The sequence below is a fragment of the Pelophylax lessonae genome, assembly GCF_965119305.1.
Source record: "Pelophylax lessonae genome assembly, chromosome: 5".
Lineage (NCBI taxonomy): Eukaryota > Metazoa > Chordata > Amphibia > Anura > Ranidae > Pelophylax > Pelophylax lessonae.
The window spans coordinates 385,482,202-385,502,257 of NC_138772.1; the positions used below are offsets into that span (position 1 = coordinate 385,482,202).

Here is a 20,056-nt window from a genome sequence, read left to right on the forward strand (position 1 = left end):
CCTCCTGTCTGAAGAATAGGCTGAGAGCCATTGTTTTCAGATTAACGCCTGATGGAATACAGCCACTTTGGAAATGACAGATTAGATTGTTGCTTCTTTTGATGTTATTTAACCACTTTACCACTAGAGCATTTTGCTGTCTTACGTCTGGGCCACTTTTTGCGATTCGGCGCTGTGCGACTTTAACTGACAATTGCGCGGTCATGCGACGCCGTACCCAAACAAAATTTACGTCCTTTTTTTCCCACAAATAGAGCTTTCTTTTGGTGGTGTTTGATCACCTGTGCGATTTTTAATTTTTGCGCTATAAACAAAAAAAGAGTGTTTATTTTGAAAAAATACCAATATTTTTAACATTTTTTTTATATGAAATTCCCCCCAAAAAAGATGTAAAAAACAATTTTTTTTTTAAATTTTTGGCCAATTTGTTTTCTGCTACCCATGTTTGGTAAAAAAAATTGCAATAAGCGTATTTTGATTGGTTTGCGCAAAAGTTATTGCGTTTACTAACTAAGGGAAAAATTTTTGGTGTGTTTTTTTTTTTTTTAACGAGTAATGGCGGCGATCTGCGATTTGTTTTTTTTTTTTTTTTTTTGCGGGACTGCGACATTGCGGCGGACAGATCGGACCCTTGACTGACATTTTTGACACTTTTGGGGGTACCAGTGACATTACTGCAGTAATCAGTGCTATAAATATGCACTGTTACTGTAAAAATGACACTGGCAGGGAAGGGGTTAATTTTATTGGAGAGGGAGGGGTTAATGTATGCCTGGTGCTTACTAACGTGTGGGGGGGGGAGGTGGCTGTGTGAGACAGGGACAGATCGGATGTCCAGCTATGCTGAACACTCCGATCTGTCACTCCCTGTCACTTAGGAGATCCGCCCGCTCTGTTTACACAGGCGGGCGGATCTCCAAACTGGATTCCCCGACGATCGGGGCAGAGCAGCCGCGATCGCCACCGCTCCTCCCCTGGCCCGACTCCCGCTGTGAATGAAAACAGCGAGAGCGTGCCTCCGGCGGCGCGCGAGCGCCGCCTACAGGGGAGGAGTCTAGCGACGTAGGTCTACGTCGCTAGACGATAACGAGCCACTGTGCCACAGTAGCAGCACAGTGGCTAGAGGTAAAGTAGTTAAGCTACTAGAAACTGAGGTATGCACCTTTGGATGCCATTGGGTTCTTACTTTTATTTTTGAGAGCCAAACACAGAGACTTTAGGACGTTTTAGGATTAGTTGCGCTAGAGCTTTTTTTTTTTTTTTTTTTTTTTTGTCATTTTAAAAAGATAATTATAACAGGATCATTAACAGGTAGGATACAGAGTAAATTATTCAACTGTGATTGAATAATTGTTCAACGTTCTAAAAGAAAAAAGCCAATCATGTCAGATTACATAAAAAAAAAACTTGGTAAAACAAAACCCCCCACATATGAGATCTGCAGAGTAGATACCTGAATGCGATAGGTACACCACATTGATAACATACAGAGAATATGAACCAATATTCCATAACTAAAAATGGGTAATTCTTCTTCTCATTAACACAAGAGTACGTCTTAAACCTCAGGTAACATGCAAGCATCGACCAGTTCTGTCCAGGGGCCCCAGATCTTATCAAATTTATGAAGGCAACCTCTAGCTTCATAAGTAAGTTTATAAACTGGTAATACCTGGGTAATCAGGGACTTCCATTGATTAAGGGGAACCACTATAGGATTGATCCATTGTATAGTACTACAGTTTTCCTGGCATAAAACAATAAAAAGCACAAAAATTGTTTTTGGTACGAGCTTAGATCTACTTCCTTCAAAACCCCAAGTATACAGCACTTTGGATTAGGAAAGTCAAACTTTGTGGCTATAAAGTGAGTGACATTAGACCAAAACGGACGTATTTTGTCACACTCCCATAGCATATGAAGCAGATTCCCCAAACATTTCTGGCACTTGTGACATATGGGGCTGTCCCTTTTTTATGCATCTGGAAAAGCCGTAATGGGGTGTAATAAACCCTGTGAAAAATGTGTAGCTGGATTATTCTGTCTCTAGCAGAGATAGTGGAGACAAAGTATCTTCCCAGTTCTCTTCCGTGAGCTCTGGAATGTCTGATGTTCACCGGGCGTCTGCAACTGGGCGGTCCTACACTGTACTAATATCCTGTAATAGGAGGAGATGTTCAGGTTGTAGCAGTGCTTTTTCTAGAGTAGAGTTCTGAAAGTGTACCCCCTCTAAGCCCTATCTGAACCGTGGCTGCATGTTTTTCAATTGAAGATATCGAAATTGCCACGCTTGGGGAATCCCAAATTGTTGTCGCATTGCTACAAAAGATTTAAATTGTCCCTGATCATACAGTTGGTGTACATTCTTCAACCCTTTCAACGCCCATTGACAAGCATCAGGCAAATTAAAAAAAAAAAAAAATAAGGTAATTCTAGAGCTTTAACTTTAGTGTTAATTAGCCACTGCCCTAGAAACCATGTAGATGACATTCCTAGCCTCAGACATGATTAGATTTTTAGGTCAGCCAACATTACTACTTGTCTTTTAATAAAGACGACATTCTGTCCCCATTACAAAGACACACAACAAATGTATCACCTCCGCCCATTGATATTCTTAGCTCCTTGGGGTAAGCAGAAATAGAGGTTGGATGACTTAAAGGACATGTTGATATAGATCTGGATGACTTGTGCAGTGATTATTATGGTAATAGAGAGAGAGCAAAGCAGCAAGGCATTGGCCAGCACTGTCTCTGAAGGGTTTCTGCTAAAGTATAACTAAAGGCAAAACTTAATTTTGAATAGAGTGGATAGGGATTAGAACCCAGTTGGGTTTTTAATGCTGTCTGTGCCCCCTTTAAGGAGATGATTCCCCTTCTCTATTTGTCCTGTTTACCCATTATCATTGAAAGTAAAAGAAAATCCAAAATGTTGGGTTGTCCCCCGAAAAGTAATAGAAGTGAAATCTTCCAATGGGGGTGCTAGTTCTGTTGACCTGGGGGGTCCCCAAATAATTTCCTTGATTTTCAGGGATTTCCTCTCACTTCCTGTTTTTGACTGTGGGACGGGAACTGAAGGGAACTATTGGCAATGGGACATATATGGTGAAAACAAATCTCACAGGGATTATAATTCTCTCTTACTCTATCCAAAATGAGGGGGAAAAAAAAGTTTTTGCCTATAGTTCTAGTATAATAGACTAATAACATGCAATTTGATTTTTGTTGCTGTTGTAGTATTTTACCTGACATTTACTGGCTACATTCAGATTATATAGTAGCTAATCTTTGCTACATTTGCTTTGCATGTTTACATTGAAACTACTACATCACTACTAATAAAAATGTGTGCTGTCTTATGTGTCAAGAGGCTGATGCAGTAAACAGATGACTATTGCAGTTGTTTGATAAGGCCAGCTTGTATGGGTCAGGAGGAACGCAGGGCAAACTGGTACTATCATCACAGGCAGTCTGACAGATGAAATGCCATTTCTTCTGATCTCTGCAGATCTCTGATTAAAGGATACGTCCACCCTAAAACTAAAATCCCTTCATCTATAGATCTCCATGTTCTAACACTAGCCTATCTAGCCCTGTAAAGAAGAAATCAGTATACTTGCCTTTTTTTGAAGCTGATCCCCAGCGGCAGAAGTTCTGCAGAGGACACGGCCGTCAACGGTTGTGAAATGAATGGGATGTGACTTCACCCATAGAGTTACTATGGGGCTTCCGTTGTCGGCTGTGTCTTCTGCAACTACCTCCATAGCGAAGCTGCGGCTGACAGCTCAGCGTGGGATCGGGTTGGATCAGCTTAAAAAAAGGGAAGTATAGTGATTTCTTCTTTACAGGGCTAGATAGGTTAGTGTTAGATCGTGGAGATCTATAGATGCAGGGATTTTAGTTTTAGGGTGGATTTATCCTTTATTATATTGCCACAGACTTGGGCCACAACTGCTCTAAATTGTGCATATACTAGTTGGGTGAAGTTTGAATTACAACAAGATTTGATTCTTCATTTTAGAGCATTTAGATCTCTCTATAGTGCCAATTTGAATTCTTAGCTGTGATGTGCTGTATGATAGTAGCCGCTACTCAAGAAGCTGCTTTACCAGGAATTGCCACAGATGTGTTGTCCTCGGGGTCTTAGCAGGGGACTAGCAAGAATCAGCCTTGAGGCACATCTGTTTCACATAAAAACAACCATATGAGGTTAATTTAGAAATCCAGTATAGATGAAACCAATGGATGAATAAAGGATTTTAAAAATATATTATGTTTATTCAATACATTTTACAAAAAAAGTTAAGTCAAGTTATGTATTCATTATTACAAATTGAATTTTAAAATACTGCTTGTTTTGAACTGCCTGAATCATCCCCCAGATATTCTCGTTCCACATTTATACAAATACAGTACATGCATTACATTTCATCTGTATAAGGACCTGTTTGTCTAGAGTTCAGTTTTGAATGGTTACATGTTTACATTTTTTATTACATGTAACTGTGATGATAATAAAATGGGAGGGCCTATGGTTGCTCACTTGACAGCTATTTTAATGTTGAAACAACCGGTTTGACATGATCCTAAAATATTAGATTACTATTATAATTGCTGATGATTGCAGCCTTGCATAAGCTTTTACATGACATAACAGAATATCTTTTTATAGAAGACCTATTTATAAATTATTTTTACGCAACATCCACCCAGGATTGACAGTTTTTCAACAGAATCCAATTAAAAGATGTAAGAATCTTGGGTGGAAACTTTCATAAATTGAACTGCTAAAGTATGGTTTTAAATTTGTATAGCTAAAAGGATCACTGGGGTCATGCTGCTGGCTTTGCCAAGTGGCACTGGATCCAGAAGTAGGCACCATCAGATTGGAGGTCAATCGGCTACACCTCAAACTCCTGAGCTCACATCATGCAATGCTCTGATCCTAGTTGAGCAATGATGTCCATAAACATATGGGGAATTTACTAAAACTGGAGCGGACCAAATTTAGAGCAGCTGTGCCTGGCACCCAATCAACTTCTAGCTTTCATTTAGAGCTCTTTCACACTGAGGTGCTTGAAAACTGCCCATAAAACACTGAGCGCACTTGCGGCTCTTTTCAGGCATTAGCGGTGCGCTTTTTTTAGGACACGTGATTCAAAAACTGCTTCAAGAACCATTTTGAGGTGCTTTCAAAGCGCTTCTTATTCATTTTAATGGAGAGGGGCGTTTTTCAGGTGCTGTTTTAGTGCTCCAAACATGCTCTAAAGAAGCTGCTTGCAGGATTTTTTTCACTGCTCCGCCAGTGCACTGCCCCAGTGTGAAAGCATTCATTGATTTTATTGGGTTTAATCGGTTTTCATGAGCTTTTCAGGTGCTTTTTTTTAGCACCAAAGATCTTTGAAAAGCGTCTCAGTTTGAAAGGGCACTTGCAAACCTTAAATTAGACGTCAGGGCTAGAACTAACTAAGCTTAAACCTGCCCCCCCCCCCCCCCCCCCCCTCTAACACCTATACTAACTATCCAGTAGAATGAAGATGCATATACGATCAGTTCCATAAATATTGTGACATTGCCACAATTCTAATCTTTTTGGCTCTATACACCACCACAATGGATTTAAAATGAAAGAAACAAGATGTGCTTTAAAGCGGTTGTAAACCCAGAAAAAAAAAAACCCCTGCAAGACAAAGGCGTAATGAGCTAGCATGCATCGCATACTAGCTCATTAAGTATTACTTACCTTCGAACTCAGCCTCGACACGGACCCCCGGACACCGCTGCGGGCGCTGACATGATCCCACGGCGTCTCTTCCAGGTTCGGCGGATCCGGCGCTGTGATTGGCCGGAGCCGCGATTACGTCACTCCCGCGCATGCGCGCGGGAGTGATTTTCTGGCAAGCTCCCGGCAAGGGAAGCTGAAGGTCCGCCGGACCTTCAGAGCGTATGCGCCGCTCGCGTGAGCGGCTGCATGCACTGCAAATATCTCCTAAACCGTGCCGATTTAGGAGCTATTAATTGTACCTACAGATAAGCCTTATTATAGGCTTACCTGTAGTTAACAGTGAAAAAAAGCGGGATACTACCGCTTTAACTTCAGACTTTCAGCTTTAATTTGAGGGTATTTACATCCACATCAGGTGAACGGTGTAGGAATTAAAACAGTTTGTATATGTGCCTCCCACTTTTTAAGGGACCAAAAGTAATGGGACAGATTAACAATCATAAATCAAACTTTCACTTTTTAATACTTGGTTACAAATCCTTTGCAGTCAATTACAGCCTGAAGTCTGGAACGCATAGACAGCGTTTTATGGGTGTTTTTTTGGCGTTAGCGTTTTTATTGCTCAACAGCCTCTGCTCCTGGATGCACAGGCTGCCGTTGTTTTCCACTGCCCCTAAACGCTTATGCCTCTGAAAGTGTGTGTGCATGGACACTTAGTAAAAACAAACCTCAGATGCCCCTAACAGCAGCTGTAAAAATGTCCTGTGCATGAGGTCTTAAGCCTGGATTCACACTGGTGCATGCAGAACACCGCATGTGATTCACACCGCATTCATGTGCACATCACATGCATTGTCTGTGCGGTGCGACTTGAGCCATACATTTCGTATGGCTCAAATCACATCCACACCAAAATAGTGCAGGATCCTTTTTTTTTTTTTTTTCGGCACCTGAATTGCATTTCATGGGTGTTCACTGTCACAATCACGCTGTGTTTTTCCAATCTGTTTCTGGTTGTTGTTAGTCTAACATTGACACCCGCAGCAGATTGCATGGAGCGATTGCTATTAAGTGCGATGCGGGGAAACAGCGAATCTTGTGCATAAGTGTGAACCAGGGCTAAATGAAAAACTAATTTAATCAAGGTTGTAAGAAGACTTCGGTTGTTTGTCATGAAGAGTGTATAATGACATGAACTGTAATAAAAAGTGCATTTTAAGTCGTTAGGCCTGCCACAGACAGTGAAATTATTATTTTCTTTTTGATGTGCGATCAATGTTAATAGGGTAATCCCGCCCATGGAGCTATTGTGCTCTCCTGGGGGAGTTATGGGGAGCTGTTCCAGCCTGGGAGAACACAGTGCTTATTGCTTGCAATAATCGCATGAAAAATCTGACATGCTGGTTGTACCCAAGTTGTTTGATCAACTTGGGTACAATCAACCAGCCCATAGATGGTTTAAATCTTGGCCGGTCCATGCTAAACCGGCAAGGAAAACAAACCGTCTAGTTGGCCAGCTTTAACCTTCTTGGGACTTTATGCAGAAAAAGCTACAGCTCCGCAAAAAACAAAGAAACCATGTTACCTTCAGCCTACCAAATGTACATGACAGGACTTGCGAATTCAGGGGCTTTAAGGCCATTCAGTGGAAAATGATTTGCAAAATGCAGTACTTTCTCGCAGTTGGAGTTGCTACAATCTCCTCTCATTTTGCTCCTTTGTTCAAGTACAAATCACAACTTTTTTTTTTTTTAGGTTATACTATTCATGGATGTAAAAGCTGTGCATTTTTGAAGGGTGGTTTTTTTTTTTTTTTTTTTTTTGACAGGTGAATTTACTTTTGTTATGGCAACATCTTGATAGTTCCACGTCACTAAGGCAGGGTTCTGGCCACAGCTTGTGTACACAGAACTAAAGGATGTGCGTCCCTTTAACTGCTGAAATACCTGATAATAGTTTCACTTCTTAGGTAGTCAAGCACACTCTGCAGTTTATTGACTTGTTTTATAGCTCTAAAAATGTTCGCTAGTCTAGCACAGATAATCAGCGTTTTGTAACTCTTATCTGGTTCAGTGTATCCCTTATGTGACATTTCCAGTAGAACACTCATCTATTCCAGTCCATCTTTTCTGTGACCATTGTATTTACAGACTGTTAGATAAAAAATGCACTTCTGTGTAGAAGGATTGTGGCTCATTGGTGCGAATCCCAACCATGGTCCTACCTGCTTGGAGTTTGCATGCTCTCCCTGTGCCTGCATGGGTTTCCTCCCACACTCCAAAGACATGCTGGTGGGTTAAAGTGGTAGTAAAGGCATTTTTTATAATTTTATACCTACAGGTAAGCCTATAATTATATTATTATAGGCTAAGGGCAAGGACTGATGTGAATGTACAATATATATGTAAAGTGCTGAGTCAGTCGAATATATAAGGAACCTGTCAGAAATAAAAATAAAACAAATCTGCTCCTTTTGTGCATTCTCTTAAGTAATAACCTTTTTTATCCATTTATTGTTTGATGCCAGCAGCATTTCTTGCAGTGGCAGCTGGTGCGTTGGGGGCGCAGGGGCGCCGCCCCCTCTATCCATGCGTCCGGCCCCCTAATCTACATGCGGGGCGCCGGACGCATGGAGTTCAACAGGGTTTTTTTTTTTAATCACCTGATTAGAGCCAGAGGCTCTAATAGGCTTCAGAAAAGGGTGGACCCGGGGCGCAGAGCAGTGCGCCCCGAGCCCACCCATTGTGTGACAATAGCGAATGAAAATTCGATATTGTCACACGGATCCTCCTCCTGATTGGCCGAAAGGCGAACGCATGCCATTGGCCGAGGAGGAGGCGGGAGGACTCGAGGAGCCGCGGGGAACTGAGGAGAAGCCGCCGCTGCAGGTAAAGGCCCGTACACACGTACCGATTGTCAGCCGTAAATATTCGGCCAACGTCCGATCGGCCGATTGTCGGCTTGTTAGTATGATGCTTCCGACAACCGACTGCGACTTTTCGGCCGAACAAAATCTGGTGTGCAGGCTATAAAATTTTTGTAGGCCAACATATAACGGCCGATTGTTCTTCAGTCAGTACAGATTTCGGCCGACAAAAAGCAGATGAGCAAGACTGGGCATGCTCAGAGAAGAAAAAACACACGGAAAGTTAACCATCACATGACATCACTTCTGCAGTCGGTTGTTGTTGGCCGACAAAATTCGTGTGCGGTCTTTAGCACTTTTCAACCTACACGACAGCACCAGACAAAAGACGGCCAAACGGTCGGCCGACAATCTGTGCGTGTGTACAGGGCTTAAGTCTCTCTGCATTGAAGGGGGCACGCTGGTCACTCTGCATTGAAAGGGGGCACGCTGGTCTCTCTGCACTGAAGGGGGCACACTATATCTTGATTACCGAAGGCCCCTTTCACACTTTTGTGACCTCAAAGTCACGCAATTTTTTTTCAGCGTTTTTTGCCGCAAAGCAATGCCTATTACATTTTTCTGTTTGCACCCCCCCCCCCCCCAAAATTTTGAGCACCAGCCGCCACTGATTTCTTGAGTTAGTGATCTGGAGCAAGTGTGCAGATAAGGTGACCTGTGTTCTCCCTGACTTTCATTTGCTGCATACTCCTTTTTCAGGTCTTGAGGAGGGCATTGAGGGCAAAGCAACAGGTTTCGTTAACCCACTTATTGTTGTTACTACAATCTCCTCTGTTATAATAAATGCTGTGCCCCACTGTATGTGTTTTCTAAAAAATACCTTCTTTTAAATCGCTGATCGGCGGTCACATGACCAGCCGACTTGCTCCGCTTCTCCAGGTCTGACAGCAAAGCGGGCGGGGCTGTGAATCCCCTGCTGATGTCAGCCAAGAGGAGAGAGAAGGCTGATCGGCTCTATAAAATAAGGTATTTATCTGCGGATTTTTTAGAAAACACTTACAGTGCGGCACAGCATTTATTATAACAGAGAGGATTGTAGTAACAACAATAAGTTATGATACCAGCAGGAGGGGGGGGGGGCACTGGTACAAGCTGACAGGCAGGGAGGGAGGGAGGAGGAGGACACAGGAGCACCGAGGAGAGAGAGCAGGGCTGCAGATGACGGAGGCACATAAACTGACCACGGTGTCAAGGCTCAGCAGCCATGATATACCATGGTCTGTTTACAGAGGGGAGGGTAAAGCCAGGCAGAATCGGCTAGGTATTTCTGGTGTTACAGGGGGCCAAATGACCCAGCACAAGCGCTGTGCTGTATAACATAACATGCTGTAAGGGAACAGGATCCATTATTTTTTTTTTTTAGGTTAACAAACCCTTTAAAGCGGCTCTTTAACTTTGGTTAGTAAAATTCTTTTCTCTTTTTCGTTCATTGACGGACACAGCTCTTCATCTTCATGACCATAGGGTTATGCTGCCCCCTACAGGAGTAGGACACTAGGCAGACAAAAGCTTGAGCACGCCTATGGGGCAGTCCCTGGGGCTATACTCCCACTTCCTGCTATAGGTATTCATTTTTTTTTTCTCCCTAGGAGTAAGGACCTAGTTACTTGCTAGGATCTCTGGTCCTATTTTTTTTTTTTTCTTTTTAAATTTTAATCTTTTCTTTCTTTTATTTTTGTTCCTTTGAGAATCTACTATCAACTGCTGGAGTGGGCAACGAACTGGATAATCTAGATCCTTAAGGTTCCTCCCCCCCCCCCTCCGGTCCGGCCAGCGGGCGCGTGCAGACCACAGCTCCGCGCTAGATCGGCTGTGACATAGCCCCACTGGACGGGGGCTGGCTTGTGAATTAAATGTCTTCCGAGGGCGCATACAAAATTACTTCGGCCTGAGTCACAACGTTTCCTCCTGGCCGACAGCACCCACATTACGATGGAGCGGCGTTCTGTCCAGAGTGGTGCCCACCCTGTTCCTGGTGTGATAAGTAGCTGTCCCCCCCCCCTCTACCCCTGGCGGGTTTTGGAGCGGACATGGGCCTCTCCCTGGGATGGTCTGACCCACGGGTACCCCTCCATCCCAATCACATTTTCCCCTCCCTCCAAGCTCGGTGGTCTATTGCTGCCCGTGTCCCCCATCTGCTCCCCCACGCCCCTCTCCCCCCCCCCATACCTTTCTTAGGTGAATTGGGGTGCGGCACTGGCGATAGGGGTGGGGGGGAGCGCGCCGCCGGCGCCCAAAACGATCGCTCCTTAAGGGGGATGGGCCTGGTGGGGGCGCCTGTCTGGGCTCCCCACCCTGTTGGGACCATTTTGTTCCCGGCCTTGGGACCCCCCCGGAGCCACGTAGCACGGCCATTTTCTTGTAGCCTGGTTTGCTACAGATCGGCGGCCATGTTTGTGTAGCCTCGGCAGCCATTTTCCTATAGTTTCCCATTGAAAATAGCAGCTGCCATGTTTTTGGGGCATATTATATATTATAGCCAGAGATACCTTTTACTGATTGCCAAGCAGTGTGCAGAAGCTTACTGTGAGCTGACCGGTGGTGATGAGTGCGTGGAGTTTCCTCTTCCTCTTGCTGCTATACAGCGGTAGTCCTGTGCTGGGCCTTGTGGTGTGGACAGCGCTGTGGGTGTCCCTTACAGTGTGTTTTTACACTTGTGGTGCAGATTCCCCTCTCCATTCATGGAGTCACTGAAACATGTTTCACCACCCGATCCACTCTCAGAGGCTGCCGGGCCCTCCGGGGCCCCACAATTGGCTGCACTGATGGTGGTCCTGGAGTCCTTGGTGTCCAAAGTGGATTTGATCCAGGGCAAACGGGCTACCAAAAAGTGTCCCCCGCCTTCACCTGCTTCCTCTGTCTCTTCAGATCCAGGGTCTGAATCGGCCGCCGCGGATGCCAGTTACCTTCAGGGTCTGCGTACACGCACCCCGCATGCTCAGATAGTGAGGATAATTTCTCTGTTCCTCTAGCCGCACATGAAAAGGAACATAATTGATGCAGGAAACCTTACATATGGAAGATGCGACTAATGCAGCATTAGAGGCACGGTTCACCCACAGGTCCTCCAAAGCGGCAAGGGTGTTCCACTTTCCCGCCTTCTTTGACGTATTGTCTCAAAACAGTGGGGGGTCCCCAACATGCACCTTTGCAATCCCTAAGCGTTTTGCAATGCGGTACCCTTATATATGTTCACAGTGGCTGGGTCGGCACTTAGGCCGATGTCTATTATCACCCTGGTGTCACAAGCCATGACTGAATGGGCAAAGGTTTTACACCGGGACCACAAGGAGAAACGGCTCCCTTCTGAAATTGTGGAGCTGGCGGATCAATTGGTCCAAGGGCTACAGTTCGTCTGTGACCCCTCTTTGGATGCTGCTCCCTTGTATTCTAGACTGTCTGTCTCTCCGGTGGTCCTGCGGCGCATTATCTGGCTGAAGTGCTGGTCCGCGGACCAGGCTTCTAAAAAGGCCTTGTCCGATCTTCTTCCATTTGTGGTAGATTGCCTGTTTGGAGCTTCCTTGGGTGACATAATCAAAGGCCTCACAGGGGGAAAGAGTACTCTTCTTCCTCAGGCATCCAAGGGTAAGGAGTCCCATCTGCGACGGGACCCTCTTTTTCTGCTCACAAGCAGCCTTTTCGTTTCTCAGGGCAAGGGATCTAAACCATTCAGGGCCTCCAATGGGGGTTCCAAGAAGTCTTGGTCGGGCAAACCAAGAGCGGATCTGCCAGGCCTGCGGACAAAATCTCCTCCGCACGAAGGGGCTTCCTCACCTATATCAGGGGTGGGGGGATGTCTTCGCTATTTTCCGGACCCGTGAACCTTCCTAATTCAGGACAAGTGGGTCCACTAAGTCGTTCGATCTGGCTACAAGATCGAGTTTCAATCATACCTGCCGGCAAGGTTCTTTCCTTCCAACCTACACTTATCCCCAGATCACTTACAGGATCTCTATGGGGCAGTGTCTCAAGGAGTGATTGTCCCAATTCCGATGTTGGAACGCTTTCAATGTTTATATTCAAACCTGTTTACGGTTCCCAGGAAGGAGGGCAAGGTGTGTCTTATTCTGGACCTCAAGGCGCTGAACTTCTTTGTGCTGGTACAGAAGTTTTGAATGGAGTTTATTCGCACGGTGGTAGCATCCCTACATCAGGGGGGCTTTCTCGCTTCCATCGACATCAAGGAGGCTTACCTTCACAGCCCCATTCATATCGCCCATCAATGTTTCCTCTGATTTGCTATGGTCGAGGAACATTATCAATTTGTGGTGTTGCCTTTTGGTCTCGCCTCCGCTCCTCAGGTCTTCACAAAAGTGCTCGCCCCGGTTCTAGCATTACTGCATCAGCGGGGGATCGCGATACTGGGGTACATAGACGATCTGCTTTTGCGAGCAGAGTCTTCGACTGCTCTGTTGGCCAACTTGGAAATCACTCTGCAAATGCTGAGGGAATTCGGTTGGATTCTGAATCTTCAGAAGTCTGCTCTGATTCCATCCACAAGCCTGGAATATTTGTGACTGACTCTGGATTCGGCCTCGGCCAGAGTGTTTCTCCCTCTGGCAAAACTTCAGACGTTGCAGGAGGCGATTTGGCTTCTGCGGTTCAGCAGACGGTCATCTCTTCGGACTTGCATGCGGGTGCTGGGCCTGATGGTGTCTATCTTTTTTGAGGCGGTTCTGTTTGCACAGTTCTCTGCAAAAGGAGATTCTGGTGAAGTGGAACAAGGATCCCCAGTCTCGGGACAATCTGATCATGTTGAGCCGGAGAACAAGGGGGTCCCTGGTTTGGTGGCTTCCCTTTCCGGAACTTCTTCTGGGAAAATCTTTTCTTCCCCCTGTACTGGACGGTTGTCACAACAGATGCCAGCCTATCTGGGTGGGGAGGCGTCCTTGGCATGGATTGTGCTCAAGGGGTCTGGACACTGGAGGAGTCCAGGGCACCGATCAATGTACTGGAGATCCGAGCGATCAGGCTTTGCCTGGATCTTTGGACAGTTCGTCTCCAGGGGTGTCCGGTACATATTCAATCGGACAATGGCACAGCTGTGGCCTATGTCAATCACCAAGGGGGCATGAGAAGTGTTCTGGCGGCTTGGGAAGTAGCCGGCATTCTAAGGTGGGCAGAATGGTTTGTTTCAGCCATCTCTGCTGTACACATTCCAGGGGTGTAAAATTCGCAGGCGGACTATCTCAGTCGACAGGCATTGGACCAAGGAGAATGGTCACTTCATCTGGAGGTGTTCAGTCAGTTGTGTCTCCGTTGGGGGACTCCCGAGTTGGACCTGTTGGCCTCTCGCCTCAACAGGAAAGTTCAGAGGTTTGTGGCGCGGTCTCAGGACCCTCTTGCCGACGCCACAGACACCCTAGTGGCTCCCTGGAGTCATTATCGTATGATATACACCTTTCCTCCTCTCAAGCTTCTGCTGCGACTCCTGTGCAGGATCAAGGCAGAAGGGATTCCTGTCATTCTAAAGGATGCAGAATGGCCTCACCGATCTTGGTACGCTGATCTGGTATGGCTGGTCGCCAATGTTCCTTGGAGACTAACTCTCAGGGAAGATCTGCTGTCTCAAGGACCGATCTTCCATCTTGCTTTACAGTTGTTGGCTTTGACGGCCTGGCTGTTGAAAGCCAGGTGGTGGATAGAGGGTTGTCTGATTTTGTGATTCCTACGCTTTTAAAAGCTAGAAAATCTTCTTCCAGGAAGATTCACCATCATACTTGGCATCAAGAATGCAAGAAATGTGCAGGCAAGCAGTGGTGTGTGTGCGTGTGTGTGTGTGTGTGTGTGTGTGTGTCTATCTATCTAAAAAAATTGTAAAGTGCTTGGAGGGAAGCTTCTAAATGGCAAAGATGTTTTTATTACAAATTATGTAAGCAGACTGCAGTTCCTCTTTAACTTACACCCCCCCCCTGGCCATCACTCTGAAAGGGTCCTGGGGAAACGATGGACGCTTTCTGTCGAATCCCCCCAGTTTTGTAGCCCTTTACAATAAGTAGGCTGTTTAAATGATAAATACTTTTTAAGAATCTTTTATTTTAGTTGAATGATTTTAATGCTCACTGCCTACTTTATTATTTATATAAACTGAGCAAGGCCCTTTAACCGGCATATACATGTGTAATCATCTATCACCATTCATGTATGACACCAGTTCATGTTTGGAAAGATTAATCATAGAAACTAGTGCCAGCAATGGCCAGCTAGCAGGGAGGTATTACATTGTGTCTTGGTACACCCAAGTAAAACTGTAAACTGTGAAGCTGCAACATGGTGAATTTCAGTCTTCCTGCTGCATTGTAGAAAAAGAAAAACTCCAGCAGGGGAGTGGGACCTTGTAAATCACCATGGCAGGTGAAAGGAGTTGACATTTTAGGTGTTGTGGTCTCTCATACAGAGTCCCTGAGAAACAAGAATACAAGCGGCCATTAGAGGATTTAACCCCTTGGTTTCTTCTCAAAAGGAAAATACACCAGAGATCATGTTTTATTTAATTGAAAATAATCTCCCAAGGTAATACTGACAATCAATTTTCTTTTAATATTCCAGGGAAGGTAATTCGCCTGCAGATTCTTCTGTAATTTCCTATGGTGATTTACTGATAAAAGTCTGCAAGCTGTCAAATGCCTTAAGGAATCTAGGTAAGTAATGTATGGGATGCTTCAATTCTCAGTGTAATACCAGTGAACAGCAATGTATAGATCTCCTACTAAAACATCATACAATTCATGCTCTATATTCCCTGATGATGGAAAATATATAGGTTTACAATCCTCTTAGTGGATAGTTTCGTTTATGGACCCTTCCTTTTTTTTTTTTTTTTTTTTTTTTTTTAAATTATGGCCCCTTTCACACAAGCAGACCGTTCAGATCTGCCTGTCAGTTTTTTTGGCGGATATGAACGGTCCCCCCATGCATTCCTATGGGGCATCGGATGTCAGCGGAGACATGTCCGCTGACATCCGATCCGATCCGTCAAATCTAGAAGGATGGAAACCCTATTTTCCATCCGTCCAGCGGAAGGGATTGGATGAGAATGGACAGATGGTCCGTTCCCATCCAATTCCCCCATAGAGATGTATGGTGCTCTGACAGCTGTGTCCGCACACAGTGCGGAGAACAGCTGTCATTCTCCTGCTCAGCGGGGGATCGGCGGATCGATCCCCCGCTGAGATAAATGGAGTCCACCGACGGAGAGGACTGTCTGAAAGAGCCCTAAGAGTTTTTTATAGACCTTTTAAGAAGAGAATTAAGACACATGCATACATTTTATTGTTAGGATGTGTTCATCTTTAATGGGAAAAATTAAATTAAACTCCTTGCTTAATTTTCTTATCATTGGAGGCTGCTGAAATACCTCAGCCCGTTTTGTAGAATAAACCCTGAGGCAACCAAAGGATCTTGTGGTGGGCACTGATCCCGAGTTGATTATAAAATATATTAAAAAGGTTGTATTCTATTATCTCAGAATCGTGTAATAAAATGTGTGTACATGTTACTGTGTTAACTTGACATTGGTGCAGAATCGACCAGAAGCAGAGTATTGTGACTTATGATGGCCATACATGCTTTTGGTAAATTTTTTTCTTTTCTGATCAATCTCTTCTGACAGGAGTTTTTGATCTATAGTTGATAACCCATTTGATAACCCATTTGATCAATATGCCACATGCAGGGAAGTGGATTTCGAATGATAGTTAAGGCTGTTTACCCTAGAAACAAAAAATTAAAAGTCAGCAGCTACAAATGACTTTTTAAATAATAGGACACTTAGCTGTCCACGATCCAGCGCACTCCTCATCTGCTGGTCTTCCGGTCTCCAGCTTGTTTACTTTGGGAAGCAGGCTGTGATTACTTGCGGCTTCACAACTGGCTTCCAACTGCACATGAGTGAGCTGCATTGCATCTGGTGAATGGTCCCGCAGCCTTCTGGGACCTGTGATGTGTCCCAGAAGGCTGTGGGGGAAGAGGGTGGGGTGAACTTGCTCTCGGATCGACATGGAGATCCGACCGGAAGTGGGAGAGTCTACCTGTCAAAACCAGGCACCCCCCCCCCCCAAAAAAAAAGTACTGTGCCAAAACTTAAAGGGGGGGGGTAGACAAGTGGAACTCCTTTTGTACCTTGCGATGGTAAATTTAATTGCATCTGTTTCCACCATGTAATAATCAATTGATCTATTTTGATTGAATGACATATTGGTTGGATAATACAACTGAAGTGTGTATAGCCACCATACTGTAAGATGGATACCTGCATCAATGTCAGGTATATTATTTGGGGTGTGCTGCCCACAGGCCAAATAAAGCCTAGACAAGGGTCCTTGTGTATACAGTATTTAGTAGACACAGAGCCACCAACTCTGGTGTCTTGGTTACATGTGTTGTTTTGCTGACACATTGTTAAGAGACATAGCTGCACACACAACAGGTTCTGCCAGAAGGCAGACTTACTAAGCAGAATTTCTGTGAGATTATTTAGAAAATGCCTTTGTCATGTTCGCATGGTGACCTAACTAAATGAAAAGTGTGCTGAATATGATAAACGTTTGCTTTTAATGATTAGAGCAGTACTCCTCTCACTGTAAAGAATCCTACACACTATATCTGTAAGCAGCACACACAATATAGAAAGTGTTACAGAAGAGGAAGTCAACCCTGCAAAACAAAAACGAGAAAAAAAAACCTGTAAGACAAAGGCATAATGAGCTAGTATGCATCGCATACTAGCTCATTATGAAATACCTTAAAACGAAGCACCCGCAGTGCCGCCCACACAGCGACAGGACGGCCAACATGTTCGGCCATCCTGCTTCCTGGTTTGCATCCTCCGGCCATCTGATTGGCTGGAGGTGCGATTACATCAGTCCGCCGTTCACGGCAGGGGTGGCTGTTCCTTCAGAGCGCATGTGCCGATCATGTAATCGGCTGCATTAAAAGTAAATATCTCCTAAACGGTGCAAGTTTAGGAGATATTTACAATACCTATAGGTAAGCCTTATTAAAGGCTTACCTATAGGTACAACTTCCAAGAGAGGATTTACAACCTCTTTAACAGTGTTCTTAATGTAGCTTAGTGTATGATAAAAAAAAGTGGTATTGTACAATCTGTTTTTATAGGATAGCTCTATGTACTAGAAATGAGGCACTTTTTAAACTATTTTTATCTTTGAAAGTTTAACTGCATATTCCGGTTTGATACTCCCTTTGATCTATATTAGGAAAATAAATATTTCATCAGTTTTATTTTATAATCTTCTTTTTTGTTTCTAGTTTCAGTTGTGAGTTTTTGATGGGCTGACTATTTATACTGAACAAAATTATAAACGCAACACTTGTTTTTGCGCCCATTTTCCATGAGCATGCAGAGAAGCTTCCCTGAGATGGTTTCTGACAGTTTGTTTAGAATTTCTTTTGGTTATGCAAACCGATTGTTGCAGCAGCTGTCCGGGTGGCTGGTCTCAGACGATCTTGGAGGTGAAGATGCTGGATATGGAGGTCCTGGGCTGGTTTGGTTACACGTGGTTATGCAGTTGTGAGGCCAGTTGGATGTACTGCCAAATTCTCTGAAACGCCTTTTGGGACGGCTTATGGTAGAGAAATGAACATTCATTTCATGGGCAACAGCTCTGGTGGACATGCCAATTGCACGCTCCCTCAAAACTTGTGACATCTGTGGCATTGTGCTGTGTGATAAATCTGCAAATTTTACAGTGGCCTTTTATTGTTGCCAGCCTAAGGTACACCTGTGCAAATATCATGCTGTCTAATCAACATCTTGATATGCCACACCTGTGAGGTGGATGGATTATCTCGGCAAAGGAGAAGTGCTCACTAACTCAGATTTAGACAGATATGTGATTAATATTTGAGAGAAATAGGTCTTTTGTGTACATATAAAAAGTCTTAGATCTTTGAGTTCAGCTCATGAAAAATGGGGGGCAAAAACAAAAGTGTTGCGTTTTTATAGTTTTGTTCAGTGTAATACTGGTAAACTAAAAGTGACAGTTGATGGTGATGTCAGATGGCAATTTTGCCACTAGAAACCACTCAGCAGCTGCAGGATTGCTAAAGAGGAACATAAGGGCAAACATGCAGTCTCTTCGTGATCTTGTTTGTGCTAGAGTTATCTGTAATTTTAAAGTCTGTACTTACTTTCAAACCTTATTAATCAAATAATTTACTTTCATAGGTGTGAAGAAAGGAGATAGAGTGGCTATTTATTTGCCAATGATCCCAGAGCTGGTGTATTCAATGTTGGCATGTGCTCGGATTGGCGCAGTTCATTCTATTGTGGTATGTATGTCTTCTGGTACAATTATTTTTATTCAGTTTTTAAAAGAATAATAATAAAGCATCCAATCTGCCCACACAGGTATGTTTGTCTTCTGCAAAGTAATGATGCCTGATCTTCTTGATCATGGCTGTGCTCTATTTTTTTTCTTTTTGTGTAGGGCATTGCTTACAATGTCATTATTGTTAGAAGAGAGGATGCGAATACGGAAGTTTGTTGAAACTGAGCCCAAGGACATAGAGTCCTAACAGTCTAAAAGGGTTACTTATAATCCATAGACAAACCTTTATGTATATAAAACTTACATCTGTGATAGGTAATATCTATTCTGTCACCCAACAAATCACTGATGTAAAGTACAGTAGCTGCTGGAATAGGTTGTTAGATGACAGGCAGACAGACAACTGCTCCACCAGGTTACAAGTTCTGCAGAAAAATGCAAATCCTGTTTACTCTCCACTTATGCAGTACATAGAAGCAAGAATTATATGTAGGACAGGTTTATTTAGCTCTATAGAGATAAACACTTACAAATTTAGTCTAAACCTAGTTAGGGTACCCACAGACTTGAGATGATGGTCATTGAAGCCAGTTGTTTTTGAACAGATTAGGTGATCTAATATATGTGCAAGGCCTCCATCCTCCCTAGCCCTTTCCATCCAGCGTGCTGGGGAACGTTTGATTGTTCTGGTTGGAAAACTAGCAAAATAAAAGGCTAGTACGTCAAAAGTTTGAGATCTCAACATATTACAGAGGTTTACTTTGCATATATGGAACACAGGTGTATCTCTTTTTCTTACTTTGCATGTATAACCTTATAACAACCAAAGACTAACATAAATAACAGACATTTTGGGGACATACTGTACAGGTGTCCTTTTTGAAGGTGACAGACACAGGGGTCCTGCTAGTCCCTGAAATGCCCATGTGTTTTTTTTTTTTTTTTTTTAGTTTGAATAATGCTTTTTATGCAAAGCAGACCTCAGTAAAATTTTGTGGTCTCACACTTATTATTTATTTTTTTTTGTATTTTTTATTGCAAAAGTAAACCAAATTAGGAAGTAAGAAATTCTGTGTAATCCGGTTACAAACCAGGAAGTATACAATCTTGAAAA

At 43.9% G+C, this 20,056-nt stretch overlaps 1 protein-coding gene across 2 annotated transcripts in view; it reads left to right on the plus strand.

Annotated features, from left to right (window-relative positions):
• The window catches only part of LOC309556946 (acetyl-coenzyme A synthetase, cytoplasmic-like), a 96,176-nt gene that overhangs the window by 13,230 nt on the left and 62,890 nt on the right, over positions 1 to 20,056 (plus strand). For both annotated transcript variants that reach the window (XM_082259522.1, XM_082259523.1), the window contains exons 3-4: positions 15,200 to 15,291; positions 18,840 to 18,943. In XM_082259522.1, the coding sequence (XP_082115648.1) occupies positions 15,200 to 15,291; positions 18,840 to 18,943 (196 nt within the window). The remainder of the gene's footprint in view (positions 1 to 15,199; positions 15,292 to 18,839; positions 18,944 to 20,056) is intronic.